General features: G+C 40.1%; 1 protein-coding gene across 2 annotated transcripts in view; it reads left to right on the forward strand.

Moving 5' to 3' along the window:
- The window catches only part of LOC129103208 (palmitoyltransferase ZDHHC14-like), a 41,352-nt gene extending 15,629 nt beyond the window's left edge, over positions 1–25,723 (forward strand). The window contains exons 4-10 of one of the 2 annotated variants that reach the window (XM_054613546.1): positions 9,803–9,955; positions 13,288–13,425; positions 15,513–15,561; positions 16,853–16,955; positions 17,265–17,374; positions 19,445–19,550; positions 24,548–25,723. In XM_054613546.1, the coding sequence (XP_054469521.1) occupies positions 9,803–9,955; positions 13,288–13,425; positions 15,513–15,561; positions 16,853–16,955; positions 17,265–17,374; positions 19,445–19,550; positions 24,548–25,018 (1,130 nt within the window). In that variant the 3' untranslated portion in view covers positions 25,019–25,723. The remainder of the gene's footprint in view (positions 1–9,802; positions 9,956–13,287; positions 13,426–15,512; positions 15,562–16,852; positions 16,956–17,264; positions 17,375–19,444; positions 19,551–24,547) is intronic. The other variant, XM_054613547.1, reaches the window with a different exon arrangement.
- The last annotated feature ends 328 nt before the right edge of the window (positions 25,724–26,051 follow it).

The raw sequence follows: 26,051 nt of genomic DNA on the forward strand, positions 1-26,051 counted from the left end.
GGCGACTTAAAAGCTTTTGGATGGAAGGTAAGGCGCAGAGAGCTTGGAGCAGTGAGCTGAAACAGCACTGTGCAGCAGTAGCATGTTATATTGGCAAGCGTTTCTTTTCAGAGGATAAACAAATTATAGGCTGAAAATATGAACAATGTTGACCTAAATACCACACTCTGCCAGCCTCTCTGCCATCATTTCATCCCAATTGGCTTTGTGCTCGGCATTTTCACGGATAGCAAATTGGAAATGCAATCGTTTCTAAACTGGAATCTCTTGTACATCGACAAAGGATTGTTGTCATGTTGTTGTTTGTTGCCTGTAGCTCAATTTGTTTTTTTAAAGGTGGTAAAATGATTGAATTGATTAAGGTTTTCCCAAAAGAAAATTGTGTTGTTGTTTTTTTTAAACATGGTTCTTATTTCACTAGCTTTTGCTGTCATCGTAATATTTTTCTAACCAGCTTAATTGCACAGATGTGTGTTTACATGGAGTCAACGCAGCTTTACAATGTAGATGTTCAACAAGACCAAGAAAAGATTTCTAGAATAGTTTATAGCAGTTGACTAATAGACTGCTTTATTGTTGTGCTATTATGGGTCCCATTATCTTCTGTTTGAAAGAACCCGGCCTGTTATAGCCAGCTTAATTGCACAGATGTGTGTTTACATGGAGTCAACGCAGCTTTACAATGTAGATGTTCAACAAGACCAAGAAAAGATTTAGATAAATTTTTAGATTAAGAGGTTAGGCTTGTGTCTATTGTAGAATAGTTTATAGCAGTTGACTAATAGACTGCTTTATTGTTGTGCTATTATGGGTCCCATTATCTTCTGTTTGAAAGAACCCGGCCTGTTATAGCACGAGCAGTTAGTAATGTTCGATTCAAGCCACTTGTAAAGGTCACTTTGTGTTCCCAAAAGTAGTAGAAAGGCAGAAACACATTTTATTCATTGAGTTGCTTATTGCACACTGACTCTCTGTCATTCTCTGTGATGTAGTCTCTCTCCTGACACCCATTTCTCTGTCTTTGTATTCAAACCACCTCCCTGGTTCATCATACCAGACCTGTGCAGCAGCTCGGTGATATTTGGTTCTAGACGTTGCATGGCCGCTTGTCATACTAAACATTAGTAGCACATCCATTAGCTCTTAGCCTGATCATCCAATCCCATCCAAAGCCCCAACAGCAGCCAGCCTCACAATGCCTTCTTGGATGAAACTAGTATGCCTGTCTCTTTCTTTGCCAATTTGTCTTGAAGCAGTGATGAAAAAGCATTTTGGAGTTGCTTAATAGTTTAGAATATCTGCTTTCACTGCCCATGTTAACACTCTTATTTATTCATTTTGTGTATGTGTGTCCGTGCATGCTTGCTGTCATGGTAACTCTTTCACATTTCAGAGCTGCCATAATGTAATGGCTCTTTACCACTTTAGGCTTTGTTTCCCATATGCTCAGGTACTCCTACTTGTATTTGCCATTTGGTGCACAACACTTGTTTACTCCATTTACATAACTGTAACACATTTATCTCGAATCAGATTTTCCCTGATCAATTAGAGGGTATTACTAACATTTATTCAATGTTATAAGTGATAAACTACCTATTTATTAGACTCTCAATTCTATTTTGCATCCTTCTTGTGCATATGTATTATCTTTATGCATGTAGCTATATTAATTAAAACAAAAATCCCTAAATAAGTCAGCCTCCAGTAGTCCAAGACGTTTTGTAATTCACCAGCAGTCTCATGAATAGATGATGATGTTTTCAAGTCAAAGTGCTACAAGGCTCAAGTTCGACACCACTCCTATTGATCTGTTTACTAAACAGTGAGGGACGAAATATCTGTACAATATGAGACGTCAAGGTGGCTCATGCTTCCTGTACTTAAGGAGGGAAATCTGATAGCTAGGCCTCCGCTGTCACCACCGAGAGCAGATCCCTGCTGTCTGCCAAATGTCTGTGGAAAGGAGGCAAGTGTGGATGGTCTGAAGTGTAGCCTACATCAGACAAAATCAAATAATGTTATGTTTGCATCATATGAAACATGACACTATATGTGTCATCCTCATTCTCAGGGGCAAATTCACAAAAGGATTGCGCGACTGTTATTCCTGGACAAAGAAAGACAAAAGAAACTGTATTTTTCAAAGCACTGGCAGAGGGTGAAACGGCATATTGTCACAGTTCACTCCTAATGCAGCAGAAATACTGTGTGCACATATAAAGGGCTGGGGGGAAAGAGTGTGGGGTCAGGAAAGGTAGCACGGCTTGTTGTTTATTCCTGCTTGAGATGGAGACGAGTTGATTTGTCTCCAGTGTGCCGCGTTTGATGTCCCTTCATGTCTGCCTGCCTGCCCAATATGTCAGGACCAGACAGGCTGGCATCAGTTCAGCTACCACATGCCAAATCTAGAAGACTCTCTGAAGCATAAATCAGAGTGAAGGATGGTCGTGGCAGCCTGTTTCCTTCCTTCCACCTAATATTGTCCAAGCTAGCTGGTAAATGTCAGGGCAGCCTCGCTGTTTTTCAAAAGCTGCCAGCCAGACTCAGGGCCAGCAGAGGAAACAGATTTTGGAAGGCTTAGAGCTTGTGCTGCTGGAGGAAGGATGGGCACATCAGTAGAGGCTGCAATGACATTTAGGCTTTTCATCACCAGTGAAGCAGTCAATATGGGTGTTTGAAGGTGGGGACTTTAGTACTCTGAATATGAATCCTTTTTTTCTTTGAATGCCTCTGCGCCAGCGTCAAATGTCCAGCTGGACTCCCGGATTAACTGATTCGATTTTGGTGGTCAAGGGTCAAGGTCACTGTGACCTCACGTCATTTTCATTCTTGTGAACTTGATATTTAAGGAAGGCCTTGAGCAAATTTCTTAAAACTTGTTACAGACTTCCACTCGAGGTTGAACTGATTAGAACTTGGTGGTCAAATAGTGGTGTATCGGATCGTAGTTGATCCGTGACGCGTACATATACCCCTCCACGGTTAGATTTAGAGCTTATGATGGTTTACACTAACTTGGGTGCAGTTTAATTGAATTTTCGGGACAGTGGTGAAAACAAATAATCTGGAGCCTTCTTTACCAACTGCTACACAGAAAAAAGCAAGGACAGAAATGATCAATATCGACTGATTATGGCTAATTTATGATCGGGCAACTTTAAAAGTTATAATTGCTCCCTTTTTTCACTGTTGATCTGATCGGACACTCAGGGGTGGATACAATCCAAACCATGAGTTTTGTGATCATTTGCACCCCTGTTGTCAAAGGTCACTGTGACCTCACAAAACGGGAAGACATTCTGGACAGACATGGGTTCAAACTGCAGCCTAACTGGCTGGCAGAGGAATAAAACTGCGAGGTGGTAATTCTAGTGTTTTGTTTTGTTTTTTTAAACGTGTATATATTCCCAAAGTGGGTCTCTGGATAGAAGCTCAGGCATGCTTAGCAAAGCCGAGAGTACATCCATGTAGTATGCGCAGGAGGAACATTTGAGTTTTTGCCTTGGGGCTTGGAGTGCGACCCACTGCTTTGTTTGTGACTTATGCTTTGGGGTTGGCACCCCACCATCGTTGGCAGTGTACCCTGACAATTTTCACTCCAAGTGTAAAATGTCATAGCAAACTATGCTGTGCTGTTGTGCTTGTACAAAGCTTGAGCCTTGCTCAGGGGACAAAAGCAGGACGCTATTGCTGATGCAGTCAGAAATATTTCACTGTGTAATGTGATGATTCTCTAATTGTTCAACATTTAAAGTCCTAGGTACTATTGTATTCCAATAACTGCTACAAATGTAACGAATTTCACTGCTAAGAGATAATATCTTCTTGATTCTGAAAATGAATGAGTGACCCAGGCAATGGACTCATCTAACTGGTAAAAATCAAACATAGTAGGTTTTAACCAGGGTCTGTCTAATCAATAGAGATTTTTGTTACTCTAATTTTAGGGGCAAAGCAATTCATTAAACCCACATAGTTGTCTAACTTGCACCCCGTTTCAATCACATTGTGTCTATCAATTGTGTATGTTGTTGTGAAATGTTTTGTTGGGACTGGTTTTGTCAGTGTACCTGCCAGAAAGTTATTCAGATGCCAAACTCAAATATAAGCTCATCACCAGAGAGAGAAAGGGAGACATCAGCACGAGCTATTCTCTATGATTAGATCCAGCCTAATCACATTAGATACAGCTCCCTCTCCCTGTAGCGATAATACACTGTGAACATGCTTGCTGGACTTATAGGTCTAGTAGTAGCGCTGACTTTGCTTAGGCTGGAGGCAAATGTGAGAGTAAACTAAGTATATTTTCATTGTGAGCCGTGTCTTGAACATCACAAGATGTTAGAGGTTGCTGCTTATTTCCATCTTGGCAGTAGTATCCCTCAAATGCTGACCACTGCACTGATGCATGCCATGAAGCATAAAAAAACTGGCACCGATTTGCATTTATCGTCATAGATCTTGTCGTTCACAGGGCTGTATTGATCCCAACCTCCTCTTGGTCTCCAACTGTAGAAATTAAAAAAGTGAAATATAGCAACCACAGTGCTTCAGTGACTCCAAGATGTGATCTCTCTCAGTGACGGGGTATATCAGAAGCACAGTCTCTAAAGCCCCTTTCGCCGTTGCCACGACAATATACTTATCTTATCTTATCTTATCTTATACTGTATGTCTGTTTGACAAAGTGCTGAGATGTTAGTGCTGTAGTAGTAAAGAATGAATTAATACCTTGTTTTGAATGATAATTCATGCTGACTCTCTTCCTCCCTCCTCTCCCGTCTCGGTGTACCCAACCGCCCCGAGGTCACATTCATGTTTGACTTCATTTTATTGGGAGAAGCTTTCTTCATTTAGCATCTTCTTCCAAAACCCCAAACATCCAGGACAGGGTTATGTAACGTAGTCACAGGTTCATCAACACTCCCTACAACTTAAATTTTGTCCAAAAAAACCAACCTTTATGCTATTTTGATCATGTGTGGTGTAAAAATAGATTTTTCACTTTTTTAAGTGATTTTACACTTTCTCCTCTATTCTTTCCTTTCAGTCTTCCTTCATTCTTGGCATGTCCACAGGCATACAGTTACACACAACGGAGCACAGAATAAAATCCAGGAGTAGAACAGCAAATTAAAAGTGTACTATTATCATAATTTGGAATTATGTCAGGATTGGCTTTGCATTTCATTTTTTTTATACTACTTCCTCAAAGCTCTGTGATTCAGTAATAGAATGCTGCAGAAATGAGTCTTAAGACCCAGAAATGTGTTGGTTAGATACCTGAAATAAGAACTTTTGTCAACACCAGTTTAAGAGATTTAACGTTTTGTTCTATGACATTAATACGTCAGTTAATATCCCACTAGTGAGTTTTTAAGCTTTTAAGTGGCTAAATGAGACTGCTACTCATCATCAGTACAACACTAGCCTGCTTTACATGTAACATAACTAACCGGTCACAGTTGTAGTTGAGATGTTTTGTGAACAGTTTGGACATTTAAATAACGTTATGCTACTTAACAGTAACCGGGAGCAGCACATCAAAATAGAAGAACATTGAAAACACTGCAGTGTTTTGTTGATCCATACTAATGCTGCTGCTTTATGTTGTGGCCACATCAAAATTATGCTGAGCAGAAAACCAAATTTAAAACGGCTTGGCACAGCAACAAAAGTCCCATAATCCCCTGAAGAAGCACTGGCACGTCTATTTAAATGGCATGCAAAGCTTGTCAGCTTGTGCTGTTTTTAACTGTGTGACAGGGGTTACTTGTGTTGGCTTTGTCAGAGCATAACAGATAAACTGATATTAGGCACCTTTGCAAGCTGGTAGCTTTTCTAATTGCATATCTCACTCTTTCTCTGTGCAGTTTTGATGATGATCCACATGTGAAGTTAGTTTGTCACTGAATAGATGTAAACTGTTGTGGAACAATACTTTTTCTAGGCAATCTAGTGTTAAGCTTTGTAGTTAGACCAAATACTCGCCAGAAAAAAAAGCTGCTTATTTATTTGGTAAACCAGTGACTTGCCTCCATTCAGCCATCAGCTAATCCTTACTTAGTAATTGTTTTGATTACTAAGAATAATTCCTCTTATTTTGGCATTTAGAACCTCCCTCAAGCAAGACCAGAGGGAGATTAATAGCCCAGCTTTAAGAAATATAGCCTACGAATAGTTGGTGTGGCAACTTTGACTTCATATAAAGTTTGACGTGAGATGGATTGGAAGTAGTAGCTGATCAAGGATGACAACTACTGAAATAACAGCGTTTGCTTGATTAAATTCAAAAAATCGTCCCCCATAATTTATAAATTAACACCTCAGCATGTTGTGGCCATATATCTGTCATTGAAACATCGAGTAAAAGCAATGACGCCGTGTTTACATGGGAAAATCTGATGTTTTTGATTAATTGATTGCAGTAGGTTTTTAGCTCCAGAGGGACTGGTGTACTCTTCTGTACTTGTGACTTGGCTGTTCAGTGTCATTGTATTCATTTTCTGTTATGAGAAAAAATTTGGGCAGGAAAAAAAACAACAGATTTGCCTTGTTTTTAAAAATATTTTTTATTCAAACAAAATAGAATTAGACTGTTATAAGTGTTCATGTTTTCAGATTGAGACATTTTTTTTGTTCCCCATGAATGATAATTGCAATGTAAGTGTAACTTCAGCCAAGCTTTGACATATTTTTAAAAGTTATTCATCAAAAGTAATGTCATGCAACACCTTTTATTCCTGCATTGAAGACCGCATTAGGAGCTTTATTCATTGATATCTTGTGCACAAAACAACTCACCTTAAAATTTCCACTGATTTTTCATGAATTACCACATGGGCATATATTCCATTTAAATGGTTTGTAAAAACCACTGTTATACGCCAGCATCAGATAATCTGTGCTGCTAAATGTCTGTGTGCTGTCAAACTTACAGAACTATACTTTATTTTAAATGTTTTTTTTCTAGTTTTTTGTAGTGTTTTGAAACCGTTTTTGTCTAGTCAGCTGTTGTGTGTAAGACCTTGAAATCGCCGCTTGACGGACTTTGCTGATGCCTCGTACAATCTTGGCAGGCAGGTTGAGGTCAGTACTTCTGTATGTTAGCCAACAGCCATCATCACTGTACACTTTTCCATCTGTGAAGGTGAAGGTCCCAGTTTTCTCTCCTCCACGTACACAGCGGGATAGCTATTATTTTCCCTTTATACCTCAACAGGCAACGCCTATAACAGTTTGGCTGACATTGAATCCTCATTTAGCTTTGTGCATGAGGGTGTGAGTGGGCACAGTGTATGTGTGTGTTCGTATGTATGTGTGTTCGGTTACATCTCTTCCTCTTCTACCTACTCATTTTAGCTTCACGCTTTCAGGCCTGGCCTATCTCTCTGAGGGATCTCCCACTAGACACTGGTGGAAGGCTAAGCTTTGTTTGGCCATTAGACATGACTTTGCCCAGCAGAAAGGCTTCTTTGACTTTGATTTTAGTTCAAAAATAAAATCTCAACTTGGGACAATTTAGACTGTTTATGCCAATTGATGTTTTAAAAACATCAACCAATGCAAAAAAAAGTTCAGTATTTGATTCGCAAATAAAAGAGAAAAGATGCTACTTTCTTCTTGTATGCATCTGTTTTGATCACCATGAACACCAAACCCCTGAAATGTTTGTGTATAGACAAAGTACATAATTCTGATAGGAGAAGAGATCTTCTCCATGATCGATCTTTGTCCAGTCCACAACTTAGCCTAGATATTTTTAATCGTTTCATAATAATAATTATTAAATCATCCAAGTAAACCTCATACATTAACATGTTAAAATTTTGGTTTTAAATACGGTGTAACTTGCATTGGCTGTTGCCTTTTCAGAAAATTCCTGTAGCTGTTGAAATATAGAAGCTATCAAAAATCTTTAATATCTCCAAATATGACTACAACCTGGAGGCTGACATGAACCCTTTTTCGCACTCAGCTGCTTTTAATTGCTGTCTGTCTGATATGACTTCAACACATCATCGGTTTCTGTAACTTCCTGCCAGCATTTTTTCACAGATCTCAGTCTACTCTTCAAAGAGGCTTCCTCTAATGCTTCAGAAGGAACTTACAGTTTGTTGTCACAGCTCTTTATTTCACCTGAGGAGCTAATATCACCTGACATGTTACTGCACTATGAACACCTAAACAATGGGACTTCTCCTGGTGGTTTAACACTGTTCTAGCTGGATTCTGCTCCAAATTGCTCACGCATTGCCCTCATCTGTTGTCTCCCTCTGTGGAGTCTGCTGAGAGGGCAGAGGAGCTGAGGGAGTGTGGAGGAGAGTGGAGATCGCTCTGTAGGCATTGATCACAATAGAGGCGAATTCGATACAACAGAACTGACATGCTGCGTTTCCTGTGCTCTCCTTTAGAAATGTCAAACACCCACACAATCCTCCCAGTCCCTATACAACCCCCCCACCCCCACCAACACACATATACCACTCTGTTAGCAATGCCACGGGCCTCTGTGTAAATGATCTCAGAATGATCTTCCTACACACACTATCTCCTACTCTCAGGGTTTCCCGAGAGTGCTCAAAGAAAGCTGAGCAATAATATGATGCAGGCTCTACCTTTTATGGCTTGAAAATCACTATCATTGCTCACGTCCTTACCATTTAGCCTGTCATCACAGTTCTCTTACTATGGTTTGCCACCATATTCTTTTATGTATTATAGTCTGAGGGCCATGGTGTTAAGTGCATGAATTACACACTGGTTCATATTACCTGAACTAGGTTTCAAGTTAAGTCACTGTAGCAGCTGACTTACTGTTATTCAGAAAAGACAAGGCTGCTTTTTTAAGGGTGGTTGTGTTTTATCAGCAGCACAAAAGGTTTGACACTGAATCTGTAAAGTTCATACAGATGAGCCGAACTGGTGGAGCTAATTAAATATAATGAGTTGTGTGGGTTGTCCATGTTCAAACCTTTTAAAGCTACGGATATCATGACATATACCTTTTATCAGAGCTAGAGATAATTGCACATCAGTAAAGAGTTCACTTCACCATAGCCTTGCAAAGATACAACAGAATAAAGTAAAATCTAGTGGATTCTATTGGCTCATCATACAAATGAAGAAATGTCTTATCTATACTTTTATAGTGCCTTAAGTGTTTACATTAATTTCACTATGCTTAAGAAATAATGATTCAAGCATGAAATTCTTCATAGGTTATGTTTTTGGTTTTGAAGGCAGTGTGACATTTATTCTAGTAAGACTTTATTACAACCCCTCCCTTTACAACTTGCAATAAAATACTTTGTTGGGTGATCGGATTACAATCGGACAGTGCTTGACCACATGACAGAACCGATGTAAATGCACCCAAAAGCACTGAGTACCAGGTTGTTACAGCAACAGTACACTTGATAAAGAGAATACAAATATTGAATAGGCTGTAAAGTAGAGAAATTATAAACTATGACATCACTTGTTTTAAAATCATTTTCCAGTCATTCTGATATTGGTATTTTCCCCTTGTGATCGACATGTTTTGATGTTGCATTGTAGCTAATCCAGGGTTTTGCCAAATAGACTGATAGTATTTTTTTTTTTTGCCACTGTAATATTTATAACACACCTGCATCATCAATGCCACACGCACACTATAGTACTCTGTGTGATGAGTCCATTAGGGCCTGAATGAAACTGGGAGAAAGCACTGTGCACTGGTATGTTTTCTTTAACGGTCTTATCACTAAACTAATTTTCACTGTTGATTCTCTCTTTTTTTTTTTATCTTACCAAGATGTGGCTAATGGCAGTACAGGCTACAGGCCTCCTCCCAGGACCAAGGAGGTGGTCATCAACGGCCAGACAGTCAAGCTGAAGTATTGCTTCACCTGCAAGATCTTCAGACCTCCACGTGCCTCCCACTGCAGCCTCTGTGATAACTGTGTGGGTGAGTGAAAATGTTATCCTCTGGCTTTGAGTTTGGCTGATATTTTCTGTTAGCACTGTAACTTTTACCACATTAAAACAGAAATTAGTAATATAAACATAAACGGGAAAACCACGCTCAAACAATCCTTAATCCAATTTGCGATTTGTTTAACCTTTACCACTTCACTTCAAATCTGTGTATATGTATTAAATAAAAGGTCAACATAGATCTGATAAACTTGTTAATTGCTGTCTCACTTAATTCAGAGAAGTCTTTTCTACAGGGAATATACAGTACATATGCTTAGAGGCATCCTCACAGAGGAGAAGGAGGGAATAGTTACCATGAGAACAACAGAAAGAAAACAGCAGCATAATGGTTGAGTTTTACTGCTCTTCACAGCTGCAATGCCCCGTCTCTGGAGACAAAGGGAAGACCACAGCTTGACAATCACAAAAAGAAAGAGCCAGAGATACAGAGACCTGTGTGTCTGTATCTTTCTCATCAGGGTGTTTGTGATGCTCTCTCATCAGAGACAACTCCTTCTTTGAATGTCTATTTCCTTGTCAGAAGTGGTGCTGCCTGAAAACCTGGGAGACAAAGATGAGGAAGTAGTAAACACAAGAAAAAATGATGCGGAAGTGCTAATCCAATGTGGCAAATGCAGACTGGCAGGAAGGAGCAGCTGAACAAAAAGCTGGGAGGGTAGTCATTATCACAAACCGGCTATGTCCACATTTGAAGTGAATTATTAAATTCCCATATGAAACTGGTGAAGCTCACTTTTTTTATGGACATCCTGCCTCAAGAAAAACACAACAAAGTAAATAAGTGACCAGTTTAAACGAGTACAATCACAGGAGAGGCTTTTAATTTGTTTCAGAAGCAAACGTGCACACAACAGTGTCCAACGAACATGGCTCCATATCCCAAAGGGAAATCTGAAGACAGTCAGTTCAGGGTTAATTTTAAAGCTTCAGAGATAAAGTGTATGAATAATGGCACAGGGGATAAGGTCATATGCAGTAGAACCAACATTAACATATACTATATAGTGCGTTTTCTCAAAGGAGATCTTACTAAAGTGTGTTCAATAACCCTAGAATGTTTTTTTAGGTCAGTAATCATCCATATTAGTAACAGATTGGCTTGACACTGGAAATGTGGATCGCACGTCTACCTCTGGGGCTGTAAACGCCAGGGGGCCAACAAGCTCTTAAATAAGTTAGCAGCCAGAAAGGATAGGGCCTCCCTTGTGGAAGTAAAGGATAGGAATATTGTAGAGTTACTTCCTTTTTAAGAGGGTTATTCCCGTGGGAGTGATGGAAGAAGCTGAATTGTGACACACACAGATCGCTTTGCTTTTCCCTCTGTACTATTATTATTTATTTTTTACAGTATATACTGCACAGTTACTATATACTTACATGGTGTCACATTTTGCTTTATTTCCAGTTGTAGAGTTAATAGGTTTGCAAAGTTCTGTGATTGCTCAAGATGGAAACTTTCCATGGGAATTTATGGGGAATTAAAGGGAGTAAAATGGACATTTGCTCAGTTAGACAAGTTAAACAAACTTTTACAATTAAATGGGCATAATTTAACCAAAACATGCCTTAAGAATTAGTGTTGCTTTTTCTTGTAATACCTTTGCTAATAAAAGATACATTTTTAATATTACATTTTCTGACATTTGTAATCTTAAGTGTTCATAATTATTGTTGCTTGGTCATGTGAGGGTTTGGATTTTGTGACTGATTTTAGATCTGTCTTCTGCTGCTTTTCATCCTCTGATTTGCCTAATTACAGGACTTTAAATGGAAATTTAATGACACTCTTGGGGAAAGAAAGGTTGCTATGTAAGCAAACCAAAAAAATACATCAAAGAATATTGGCACATAAATAAGAATACATTAGATCATAATGAAACTGTCAGAGTTGTTGTTGTTGCAAGCTCTTGGTTTAACTTTAAAGCCACCATCGTAGGGATCACACCTGCTCTCTATTATCAGTTGTTTCTCTTCCTCCTCCTGATCTTTAGGTCTAAAGTTGATCTGAAACTTTGTAACAGCAATCTGCTTCTGTCACAGTGATTTTATACCAGTGAACCCTCATTCTTCACACATCCTTATATTGACACATGGAGAATAGGAGTGTATAGACAAATACAGAAGAACATTAAAGTCTCACTTCTCTTCTCCTGGTATGGTTGGTCAGTTATTATTAATGACCATTATGGAAAGGCTGAGCTAATCAGATTAGACTAGTAGTGCTTGTCCCCTTTCATCTTGACTGACTAGAGGCTGAATTTCCCAGACACACTTTAACTAGGCATTGATTAGTGAAGACGAAAGCAGGTCATTTCACGTCACTAAACAAATAATGGCTCTGGTTAATACGTTAAGTAGCAGTCCACCCTTTAGAGATAGGATTGTGGAGTTAGGACTGATTAAATAACCACGCTAACAATAAGCCCTCCGCTCTCGCAATCAATGAAATGTAAAAGTATGCTGCAGTACAGTTTCTTTAATTAATATACCACTGACTCATTTTCAACTGAAATCCTTTCACATTCAATTTATGAAGTAACTTGCATTAAGTATTTTTTAATTCCAGACATTTTATTCACCTAAACAACACAGATATTGAGATAAAAGAGGCACCTCTGTGCTGCACTATAACACTTTGTTCAGATGCATACTCTGTACTAAGGTGGCTGACAGGCATGCGTCAGATTTAACATATTGGAAAACTCTTACCAATCTGCATGATCTCTATGGAATGAACCCGGCAGTCTGGACAACACTTTCCTCAAACTTCTTGAAATATTCCTAAATTAAGGAATTACTGGAGATATGTTTCGTATATCCAGCTAAGTGCTTCTTTCACCATCTCAACCTTGCACAGACCCACAGTGTCAGAGGAACTCTTTCAGCCAGACGCAGTCATGTTGGGCCTGTAACTTTTATATGCTGGTTTATATAAATAGCCAGCTTGCGCTATGTGAAAAATGTGTATATTTTTCTGCCAAGACCCAGAGGGACACTTCCCCTTTCCCCTAATTTCCTAGGGCTCCGGATTACTTGTTTCTGTTGGCATGCACTGAAGTAACCTGTTTATTTTTAATTTTAAACGTCTTGTAAATGAAAAACCTGGTTTCACTTATTGAGCGTTGACAAATCATAGACGTCTTCTGGAGAAACCAGATTTCTAAGCCACATGTACATACCCCGGTTACAAGAGCACATGAACATGAACAAAGACCTCAGACGTGTAAAATATCACTGTGGAAGCAGACTTGTGAGTTCTTGTATCCAAATAACTTACTCTCCCTCCCTCTTTCTATGCAGAGCGTTTTGACCACCACTGTCCGTGGGTGGGGAACTGCGTGGGAAGGAGGAACTACCGTTTCTTCTACATGTTCATCCTCTCGCTCTCCTTCCTCACCATCTTCATCTTCTCCTTCGTCATCACACACATCATTTTAAGTAAGTAGCCGAGAGAAGGGGAAAAGGATATGTGCTCGGGCATGGTACAGCTAAACACACACACACACACACACACACACACACACACACACACACACACACACACACACACACACACACACACACACACACACACACACACACACACACACAGAGGGACAGACCGCAAACATTCCTCCTGGTTGTGCTCTTGGTGTGTTTCGAGCCAGCAGGTTGTAAGTGGGCGTTATTAAAAAGCTGCAGCATTCTGGCTTGTTACCATCTTTCCAGCTGGGAGCAGGCAGTGGACCGTTGGGCTCCCCATCAGTGTGTGTGTGCTAATGTATGCATAAATGACAGTCAGTGGATCAATGTTCCTCTGGGAAAGGAATAATGGACAAAGATTATCTGCTAGATATTGGTATTGCTCCTTAAGACTCTTTTCTTTAATAGTAACACAGCTGTGTTCAGTCAAAGTGCCGTCAGATTTGTAACATCACAGTGACTTAATACTCTGTTCATGTTGTAAGCATACAGAAGACATACAGTACGGTTGTGAAAACCTGCTTGTCAGTGCTTCAAATCAAAGGTAGTTGCAGTCCTGCAGGTGCTAACTTATCAGCTGAACGGCCATGGACCTGCTGATCTTATATTTCATAATGCATGACGATTTTTTTTTTTTTTTTTGTTGCACACACAGCGGTCTCGACACACACACACACACACACACACACCACACACACCACACACACACACACCATGCGAATAAAACACAGCGGCGACACAAATTAAAGCCACACACACACACCCACTCGTCGTCGGTGAGGAAGGTCTTTAGTGGGAGTGAAGGGGACAGAAAGCTTACAACTTGTAACACCTGGAAGTCCAAAATAAGCCTTGACTGAACAACCATAAAAACATTTCGAACAACTAACTTAACCAGACACTTAATCTATTGTATTGTCATTCATTTCCCTGCACGCTGCTCAGACTAATCAGCTCTTCTGCCAACTACAGCGCTGGGTCTCTCCCTCTCCTCCTGCACCATGTGCAGTCAGTAGAACGCCACTCGCCGCAGCGGAGTTGGAAAATAATATAATATAACAAGCACACCATGACATTATTGTAAATAGATCATGATTCATAAATAGTTTTGGACTAAAAAAAATGATAAATGCATTGTTTTAGATGATAGATAGTTGGCTTTCTGTAAACAGTAAAGAATAATACATTCTCTGATTCTTCTCTGATATGTATGAATATTATGACTGTCACAATATCTCATTTTCACTAAACACATACTACTCTTAACTACATGTAGCCAAAATAATTCACAATAATGATATTATAATATTTATAGAACATTTTATTCATAAAAATAATAATCAGTCGAATTAATTTCTTTTGTTTTAATTTTAATTTTGTTTGTTTTGTCTCTTTTTTGGCACATTGTTAACGCTCACAATATGAGTGAAGGTTGTTAAGAGTGAGTCTGTAACCATAACTCAAGAATGGAAGGCCACAGACATTATTTAAGAGATGCTTGATTATTTACAAGATATCATCATATGCATATTATTAACGTAATATCTATATATATATATATATATATTTTTTTTTTTTTTTTTTTTTTTTAAAACAGGGTTATCGTCAATAATGGTATATTGTGACGCCACTAATAAATAAAGTTACAAAAATGTTTGTGGATGCTGCTGTATGCTTATAGTTTCAAATAAGAAATTAGCAAGTAGATTTCAATTGCTACATCTCTAACAACCACATATAACTGGCCTTAACTACATTTTTTATATTTCTTCTGACTCTGTCCTCCTCATACATTGAAGTTTAGTTGGAAATAGTTTAAGTGGGCTAACGCTTACAAGATAGGTTGATCTTGACACTTAAACTTTAACCAAGAAAGGGACTTCAGCAAGTTAATGGCTCCAAAGAGTGTAGTAGTAGTTCTGATACAAGTTCCCACAATCAATGGTTGTTGTTGTTGTTGTTGTTAAATGCTGATATGCACCATTGTGTTAGATGGTGTGTAAGATGGCAAATGCAATTTTGTAATTTTCTAATGGAAAAATCCTGTCTTTCTCTGTTCACAGGCTCCCATCAAAGAGGGTTCCTCCACGCACTTAAACATAGTCCTGCCAGATATCCTTTCACTGAAATTGACCTTTAGGTATTAACTGTGCAGGTCATTCTGTAGTTCAGAGTTATGCCATGTCAATACATTCACATCAATCACTCCGCGTTATAGCACTTGAGTAACTGGAGTGCGTCTGATTAGTGTTGTTCCATCAGGGTAACGCATCACACAAGGCAGCTCCTCACCCTGTCTCTGCCCATTGATTCAGTCAGCCGTTGAGTTCATCTGCTGCTCTAACTCGCTCCCTCTACAGAGATGTCGTGTGAGTGGGATTTGATGTGAGCACTGCCGTCCTTGTCTGTGTGCTACATGCCAAGTGTGTGAGAGACGTCTTAAGCTGCAGCTGTTACAAATACCCTGAAAGTCAGCTTATTGTCTCAGGACAACATCAGTGATAATCATGTGGACTTTGGTAGACCTGAGTAAGTCAAATGTTTTATTTTGACCACGCTGTAAAGTTAAGCTTAACACCATTTGACCTTAGGTTTTAACTGTAAATCCAGGCATTAATGTTGGAAGAAGTCACCTAATGTAAGATTTAAAATGTATTGTCCCCTCCCCTAACACACCTTTTGACTAATATTGACAGCCTAAATCTACTGAATATGAAGGTGTTTTTTATGCTTTCAATATACCAAATCATTTCAATAATACGAATAAAGATTCTCTAATAAACAAAACCAATAGGCATGTTTGGAGAATCTGAAACGATCAAATCTGAATTATATATATTTCTAAGCCACAAATCAAGTTGAGAGCACAGGGCTATTACACACACACACACACACTCACACACACTCACACTCACACTCACACTCACACACAGAGAATATACACTGTACTGTTTTTCTGGCAGAGAAATGTGTGCCAAGCCATGCTGATAATGGTCTGTGTCCTGCAGGACTTAAATAAAGGGGAATTGCAGTATCGTAGGGTTGTGCCCTTGCTAAGGAGGAAGAGAGAAAAAGAAGAGGGAGATTAAGAAAGAGTTCTTTTTTCATAAAGGCAGGATTCATCAGTGTCTGTGTTTTGTGCTTTTTGTGGAGCAGAGAAAATTAGCAGTGTCCTGCAGTCCCAGCCAGATGAACTGGTAACTAGGAACTATTGGCAAGAGGAGGACAGCCCCGAGGCTGTAGGTCAATATGCTAGCTGTTAGAACTCGTGGATATTTTGTCCATGCTGAACATATGGGTCTATCATGAGTCTGTCTCTGTGTGTCTGGGCTTTCACATTATTGTCTTTCTGCCACAGTTTGTTGTTTATTGACACAATTATTCCTTAATGTAATTGTGTTACTGTGCTGGAGGTGGTGGTGTGTTTCTTTTCGGTCTGGTCCATAGTGGGCCTCTCAGGCTTCCATACCTACCTGATCAGCTCCAACCAGACTACCAACGAAGATGTGAGTATGAAACAGACATCAGACATTGTGACACATGAACTAAAAAGAAACTGAACTAAACAAGTTCTATTACTATTAGATTTTGTTCCTGAATATTAACCGATCAATGTATCGGTTATTGTGTTTTAAGTAGTCACAAGGCTTTCATTCAAATTCAAAAAGATTTATTTTTCGATCCCCGTACGTGCCATAAACATATTTAGCCCTAGATAAGACACAATACTCAAACATTATCTCTGCGTTGCACGGAGTTGTGATTTTTCTTGCATTGACACTTGAGATAATGATTTGTTGCATGGTCTCTTCCAGATAAAAGGTTCATGGTCTTCTAAAAGAGGGAAGGACAACTATAACCCCTACAGCCATGGCAATATATTCACCAACTGCTGTGCAGCACTGTGTGGACCGCTGCCACCAAGGTATGACGTGTGTGTATTTCTACCTGGTGATTTATTAATTCTTAGATGCCAACATGATGAAATATAAGCCCTATCATTCATTGCTATGAGAAAACCGATTCATTAATTTCTCACCTTGACCGTAATAAGTCACAGCACCTGTTACCCCCCCTCATTGTCATTTTGAGTTTTGTCCAAAGGCTAAAATAGAACTGTTAGTCAAGTCTCCTTTTGATGTGAAGAGCTGCTTTGAAACCAGTCTGCCTGCAGCCTTTCCTCTATACATAGCTTCTAAGATACAGCAAGAGTGGAAAGGATTTCAAGCCCATTTTAACCAAATCCAAGATCAAAGTTGGCTTGATATATTCAATTTCACACTTTTGCTGTTCATGTGATTTACAAAAATACAGGCCAACTGTCACAGCTACATTCTCATGTCCATGTGACTGTAAATGTCAGTACACATTGCACATTCCCTCCCGGCTTCTTTCACTTCAGCATTTTGCCCAAAAATTCTCATTACTCATCCATGAAACTGTAGTTCTTGATTCCTGCGACTGAAACTGCTCTTTCTTTTCTATCATCATGGTTCAAAATGTGTTGTGCTTACACACTGTACAGAGATACTTACTATCTGCTCTTATCTTTACTGGACACCGGACCCACTATCTAGATACAGCACAGAAAATGACGACGTCACAAACATCTCTAAGCCCTTGGAACTTGCAGCCTTTAGCTTTGCACTCATTAAAGAGCACACAGTCTCTAGTTTAGCACATGCATACAGTACCTTCTCAACATACTAAATACATATATAGAGGCATATTTACTCACACAAAGTATAAGAGCAGTGACGGAAGCTTTTTGCATCATTCTGTCAGTGTATCTGGCTGTGCTGTGCTCTGGCCATCAGAAGCCATAAGTCACCAATAATGATTCCAGTGGGCGGTAAAGGAGAGTCCTTAGTGCACAGGTGGCTGCCATCTGGGTGTGTGCGTGGGCGTATGTGTGCGCGCGTGTTTGCACGTGTGTGTGTATCTTTGTGGCCAGCCACAGGCACTGCACAGCTGGGTCCACCAGCAAGAAAAGAATGGTACACCTAACCCTCAGACTATGCAAGCAACGCTGCTTCTCACACACACAGAGACAAAAGCCTCCTGCATTTCATTTCCTGCTTAGACTTTGACTCACACTTTCTTATGCATCAGCCTTCATGTATTTATGCTCATTTCCTCGTTCCGACATTTATAACTAGCGAAACAAGCCGCCTGCTGTAGGTTCCCAGAGTCTGTCTCTGTGATTCTAGCAAACCATTTCAGCCTGAATCCAGCTCAGTCCCACTGGAACACACTGTCAACACACTTTCTGTTAAATGATTACCTTGCTCGCACTGTTTAACACCTCAACCAGCTCTGTGTGTCTGTGTCTGTTTGTGTGTGTGTGTGTGTGCGTGTGTGTGGGGTAGGTAGGGACTGCTCTGTGGCAGATCAACCTGTGTCTGGCTGATAAATAGCCATTATCACATACAGCTGGCCCATGACCACACACGTGCATATACGCATACAGAAATTTCAGCAGGTCGTGGTCTAACCAGCTGTGTCAGAGTTCTGCAGCATAAACGATGGGACAGAAACTATGATTCACTCATGGGCTCACTGCTGGACCTCTGTGATGTATTACCAAGTTGTGATTGTATACTTTTGTGTGAATGTGTGGAAGATTAGAGTTTTAGACTCAAATGTTGAGGCTTGTACACAATAATGGCACACATCCACTGACACGCTGTTGTCTCGTTTACCAGTGTCGTACCGCTTACACACAAGGTCATTTGCACTCTGCTAATCTCTCCCACTTTACATTGATTCAACCTGGCTGTGGATACAGTATTAGCCTGCTGTTGCAGTCAGTCAAAGTGACCATTTCATTTGTGCATCTGTGCTTTAAGGCTTTCAGTGCTCCAAAGAAGCTTTAGGGTTACACTGTTCTACTGTGTGAAAACTGTGACTAGGTAATGCCATTTGGTTTTAGTTAACATTTGTGAATGAATGCTCTAACAATGTTTTTCTACCCTCTTTGTTTCTCTCTGACCAGCCTCATTGACAGACGGGGCTTTGTCCAATCAGACACGCCGCAGTTGGCACCACCAACCAATGGCATCACCATGTACGGGGCCACCCAGTCTCAGCAGAGCCACATGGTGAGACTCTGACCTGGCTCTCATTTCTCCAAGATACTACTATTAGGGCGTTAACTTTGGAGAGGGAAAAAATGCAGACTGGGTTGTAACAATTTTTCTGGATGTTCATAGTTGTTAATTCTGTTTAGATACTAGAAGTGCGCATGAGACTTGATGGATGAAGTTTAAGGAATAGAATAGTTATTGACTAAAAAGACTGGATACATTAAGATCTGGCTCTTCTTCGATGTTCTCAAAAGCTTCGTTTAGTTATAATCCTGAAAATTTCACCTGTGGTTCCTGCTGGTTATAGCAAGTGTTGTTTAATCCTACTACTTTATCAGATACAACAGAAGAGCAACATATGTGTCTGTTTAAAGTGCAGCCAAACAAACTCATGTTGTTGTAATAAAGGGGTCAATCAGTGTCTGGGATCTTGCATGGGAATGGTGGACTAACAACTCTAACAATGACTCTACTTGATGGAGAAATAATTATAGAAGGTCGGTATTTTTTGGTCCGTCTTTTTCTCTCTCTATCCAGACCTGGGAAAGTGAGTCTTTCCCATCCCTCCGGATTGAAATGCATGAAATTGCTCTGAATTGCAGATAGCCAGAGTCAGTGATGTTTTCAATTTTGCATGTGTCGCTCCATGTCGTCTGTAAATAAGGTCAGCATTAGCAATGAGGCGTTCACTGTGTGTGGCTGTCTGTGCTGGGGTGGCATCACACTGTGATTTAACTTCCCCTGATTTCAATGCCTCTGCAGTCTCACAGTTTATCAGTCAGAATACTGTATGTAAGATTAAGGTTTTCCTTATCATGCTGATAATCCAAGTATTGCAGTTGGCCCAAAAAAAAAATAGATAATATATAATGAAAATCTATGACTCACAATCTCACAAAGTGAAAGAACACTGCAGTCGGTAAACAGATATCTCTTGTAATGCTGCAATGTCTCTTAAAGTCTAAGAATAGCTGGTGTGGTGAAGAGGACATTGTTCTGACCTCACTGACCGTAGTCCCTCTGGTGCCTGAAGAGAAGCAACAAGTCCACTGTTGTTCTGTTGAGCCGTTAACCTCACACATTACATGCTAGATTTAAGGCCTATTCACACAAACACAAACATCCTTCACTGGTGCCCTCCCTCTGCGCCACAGTCATCTCCTTGTTCTCATCCATACGCAACCTCATCCTGTCAGTTCTCATTGAGACGTGGAACATGAACGTCATCTGTCTCCAGGTCCTAAATGTGTGGACTACTTGTCTGAGCGCCATAAGAGCATTCCCTTACGTTAGCACATTTAGAAATAGTTGCCATCTGTTTTCTGTAGCCGTCCTGATTAGCAGCCAGAGTTGTCCTATTGTGCCGGCTGCTGGCCATTTCTGTGCTCACTGAAACAGAGTTGGCTGTTCACTTAATATCCATTTGTTAGACTCAGTAACATGCCACACTGGTAACACAGGAATGACTATTTTTGAGTATTCTCATCATGCTCCTTCGCCTACTGATGCAACTCACTTCATTGCTATAAAAATCTTTTTCTTTAAAAATCCCATGCAGGCTGGATCACATTGTCCACATTGTATTGTAACATCGAGTAGGTTTTAGAGAGCTGCTGACTTGATTTAGTTAAATCATTCAAACTGCGATGAGTAGAAGTCTCCCATCACTTTAATTTGATTACTACAGAGGAGTGAAGGTGGGTGCAATTTGGACAAAGTCTGTAAATGTACATGAAGTGTTATGTGTGTAGGTGAAAGAGATAAAAAGGGACAGCAGAGAAGTGAATTATAAAATAGTTATGTGTTGTATATGATTCATATTTTGAAATGTATTACTGTTATTTTAGCTTTTAATGTAAGTTTACTCTCATTGTGTGGGAAAACACAGTACAGTAGGTTGACCACGTGACATCTTGGAATCTCTTGAGGTCGTAAAACAAGTTGTGCATGGATAAATATTTCTCTTATTTTAACTTGAAATTATCCGTCACTTAACAGCCCCTGAAAATCTTCTCCTCCACTGATTTAACTTCTCATCTGGCCACATTGATGTATGGGTACTCTAGGCCTCAGCCACACCACTTTATTCTTTTAAAAGAATGGATTCTGTATAATTGGAGCCAGACGTTTTTATCTCCACTTATATTGTTGACTTGTGCCTGTCACACATTAAGACTGTGTTTCTATAGCAGACTATAGTGCTGGTTAATGCATTGAGGTTGCATTTGCATTTGGGCAATGAAAAACCCTGTTTCTTTGTGAGGTACTTTTTGTCTGTGATGCAGCTGAAAACGACAGCCTAGTATGTAGAAGCCTTGCAAGTGGTTGCCATGGTAACAGTGTAACCTCGATAACATAAAACCTCCGTCTGGGATTGGAGGTGGGGGGCAGCTTGATTGACGGCAGTCATCTTCGCCTCCAGTTAAAGGGTCAGTTCACCCAATAATACAAAGAATACGAAAACGGGAGATAATTTCTGGTTTCAACTTCTCAAAAGTGAGAATTTGTAGCTTTTCTGTGTTTGATCATTGTTAATTTAATATTTTTTGTTTTTAACAATCCAAAAACTAAGAAACGACAGATATTAAGAAATAGTGTCTATTAGTTGCCGACTAGTTACCAATATGAGATTTTTGTCTGCAATGAAGTTGAAAGGAGTTAGGAGTGAACAGGAAATTGTTTTTGGAAAGAGCTATTAATGAATGCTATTATTTCAATGCTTTGAGCATTCATTTCTTTTGTTAATAAAACCAGTAATATCTGCACTGATGACCGGCATAGGGTAGGGATATTACAGTAAGAATCTGAAGGGAGAAATGATGTTTGGTTATTATTTCAGTGAACTATACAGTGAACTTTGTTAATCTTTCTAATTGTAGCCTTGTCTCCCTCCCTCTTCCGCTGTCTTTTTTGTCTTTAAGCTGTGAGCTATCTTTGTATAATATACACACGCACAAACACATACACACAGAGTACAACTTGATCTACCTCCATTTCCATTTCATGATTACACATTTTGTGATGAGTGACTGACAACCCACAGCCTCGTTTTCAGTTTTACCACTGTTCAGTTTATTAAAGATAAATGATGAACAGAAAGGTGTTGGTTTCCTGTTTTTCTGAATCCGCCCAATGAAACCAAATGAACCACCCTTAGTGCCAGCAAAATGAACAACTTCTTATCAGTCAAACCAGACAGCGGTGTGTTTTGTTAGGAACAACAGTCGGCTGGAATCTACCAACTTGTTGCTGTGTTCGACCATCTTATCTCATAATGTGTTTTAAGATGGAACAAAAATGGTACCAGCTTTGGGACATTTTTTTCCAATTTTATTTGAACAAGGTCGTGTTCATCCTGGAAAGTAGGACTACAACTAATCATTCTTTCGATTGTCAATTATTATTTTGCCTGGAAATGTGAGTGAAAAAATTCTGTAGCAATTTCCCAGAGCCCAAGATGATGTCTTCACATTTGTTGTCCAGCTGACCCTCCAAGATATTTACATATTGCACAAATATATAAATGTTGTAGCAATGTATTGGCATTTTTGCCTTGAAAATTACTTACATGGTCAATTATGAAAATAGTTGTGGTTCTATGGATCGTATAAATAAATCAAGTTATGGTTTCAGCTCTGAAGGAAAATATAAATATTTCTGTCAATACATATTTTGTGTTTGTAGTCCCACTGACATTTTGTATATTATATTTTTCTTTACAAAATAACTCTCCACCACTAGAATGATATAATCCTTCTGTGGTATGTTTACTACTGTACACAGTTCAGTCATGATATTGAGGTATAAAATGCAAACATAGGATTAAAAAAAGCTCTCTTATCCTTGTTGTGTCATCACTGCTATGTGTGAAAGCCAACCAAAACATGGCCTGTACTGCTTCACTAGCTGTCTGCTGTCCAAGGTTAGTCCGTCAGCAGTCTATGTACATACTGTTCCTTGTAGTTCTGCGTGTGTGTCTGTCTGCCGGGGGGAATGGACAGTGCTGACTCAGACTAGCTATGACTGTTTATAAAACACGAGTGGGCCTGAAAGTAGAGAGAAAAAAGGACAAAGCGCTGTATCCTTTTTTTACCCCCTCTCCGTTATATTTTCTGTCCAACGCTCCGTGGTGATGTAGCTCTGCGCTAACGTGGCTGTGAGCGAGGTTTCGGTGTCGTTTCAGTCCAATAACCCTCGCTCATGTTAGTCTTCTCAACCAACTGGAGTGAGGCCAAGCACATAAAGGTGATAAGTCCAGAGCAGTTGTTACGTGCAGCTGATTAGAAGATTGATAATTCTTAGAATCATATCTTCTACTGTAGCTCGGCTTCTTATATCACATCTGTAATCTGCTCCTTTTAGGTCAGTGAGATTGAGACAGAAAGGTTAGAAGTCCGGGACAATATTTCCTTGGGAGTGGTGTGTGGGATAGAAGGAGGCATCAGAGTACTTATGTGTTTGTATGGCTTTTTAATTCCTGCAAAACATTCATCTATATTCATGATCGCTCTGTGGTGATAAAGGGGCTAATAGGGTTAAAGCTAATCTCCCTGTAGCTAATGTGTAGTATCGATGACTTGCTGTGTCCTGACCCAGTTACTCGGCTCCAGTTTTAGACGCGTGATTACCACTCCAATGCAAGACCAGAGAGATCAATAGGTCATGAAGCTGTGACTTAATAGTCCTGGGTTTTCAATTCTTGTCTACTGACCTCAGCTCTTTTTTATCACTGGTGCAGGTTCTTTCTGTGATTCTGCATTCGAACGAGGGCACTAACATCTTTTTTTCTTTCTCTTTCTCTCCCTTCTCCAATCACAAACCCCCTCCTCTGTTGCCTTTCCACATACTCTGTTCCCTGATCCCTATGTGTCATTTCTTCTCTCCTCATCCATCTAATTTTTAACGCTGCCTGGCTGTTATTTGTTTTCCTCCGGCATCTCGTCTATCTCTCTGACTTTCACCCCCTCCCTCCCATATTCTTCTTTCTCCTGCTTTCCGCTGCATTCTCTCAGTGTGACCAAGACCAGTGCATTCAGAGCACCAAATTCGTTTTGCAGGCCGCCGCCACACCTCTCCTCCAGCAGCAGAGCAGCGATCCAGTCATCCTGACGGCCTCCCCGGAAAACGGAGTCTCCTTGCCCAGCCGCACCTCCCTCAACCTAGGCGGTCCGTGCACCTCACTGCCCCTCGGCCAGCCCACCCCTCCAACGTCCACCCCCAGCCTCAGCTGCCACGAGGCCACAGACATGCTGCCAATCCACGGACATAGCCACGCACACAACCACAGCCACACCCTCCAAGAGCCAGTGGCCCACCACCACTTTCTCACCCCAGAGGAAGTGCCCTCGCCACCAGGTATGCTTCCCTGCGGCAGCCCCCTGGGTCACAGCCACACTGTGCAGGCAGGTTTCTACAACCCAGCCAGCCAGGACTCATTACACGAGGACTCTGTCAGAGGATTGGTAAAGCTCAGCTCTGTCTGACAATGGGATACAAACCCCTTCCTCCCACCTCCTCCCTCTTGTATCATGCGTCCGACCCATGAAACTGCTAGGTTTTGGACCAGCTCGCTCTCGCGCTGAATCAGCTTTCCTTTTTCTCCTCAGCAGGACTTGAGAACTGAAAAGGGCTTTGGTTTAAATTCAGCTGCTAGAACCTGAAAGGAATTTAACTGAACCGAAATGAAATCAGTGGGCCTCTGCCAATGGCTTGCCAGACCTGTGTTGTGGCCGGTATGACAACTCCGACATATGCTTCTCTTTTTTATTTTTACTTTAACGGGAGCTACTGGACAAGGGAGTTTCTTTTTCAAAGTGGCGTATGTCTGTGAGCCATGTCAAGCAAAAACAGATGTTCTGACAGTACATGACTTTTTGGTCAAATTGATGAATTTCTCTCAATGGATCACAGGTCTGACCGTTTTTTTTTTTTTGTAAAACAAACTTTAGCCGTTTTGCCTGTTGCTGATTGGACAGTGTCTTTTTTGCCTTTTTTCTTGGACATTCTCAGCAGTGCAATGGTTGATGTCATGTTGCATATCATCATTTTTTCTATGTAAAAAAAAAACCCTGACAAAAACCAAGAGACTGTTGTACTGTACCATGATTATTACAAATCTTACAAATTATTATATTTCCTGTGGATATTAATAAAACAAACTTTTATCAGATACGACTGCATTAATATTGAAGTTTAAACGGCATAACGTGTGCTGACGTGAGTCATGTTGCGGTAACATTTCCTTTAAAATTCATCTTGTGACTGATTCCTGTGGTCATTAGGCGTCAATGAGACAGAATTAAAAACAAATGTGTCCAATAACTGTTGCTAAACATTTATGGCTGCTCAAAAAAAGTTGGGACTTTTGTGTCTTCCATTAATCCTGACAGAAGTCCTCGTAAGAGAGATGTACAGACTAAAACAATGACTCAGTTCACAGTAATATTTATCAAAGGTTATCGTTGGTGCCCCAAAGAAAAAAGGTTTAGAGTTAACTGACTAGCAGTTTTTGGTGAA

Source organism: Anoplopoma fimbria, chromosome 15 (genome assembly GCF_027596085.1).
Source record: "Anoplopoma fimbria isolate UVic2021 breed Golden Eagle Sablefish chromosome 15, Afim_UVic_2022, whole genome shotgun sequence".
Classification (NCBI taxonomy): domain Eukaryota; kingdom Metazoa; phylum Chordata; class Actinopteri; order Perciformes; family Anoplopomatidae; genus Anoplopoma; species Anoplopoma fimbria.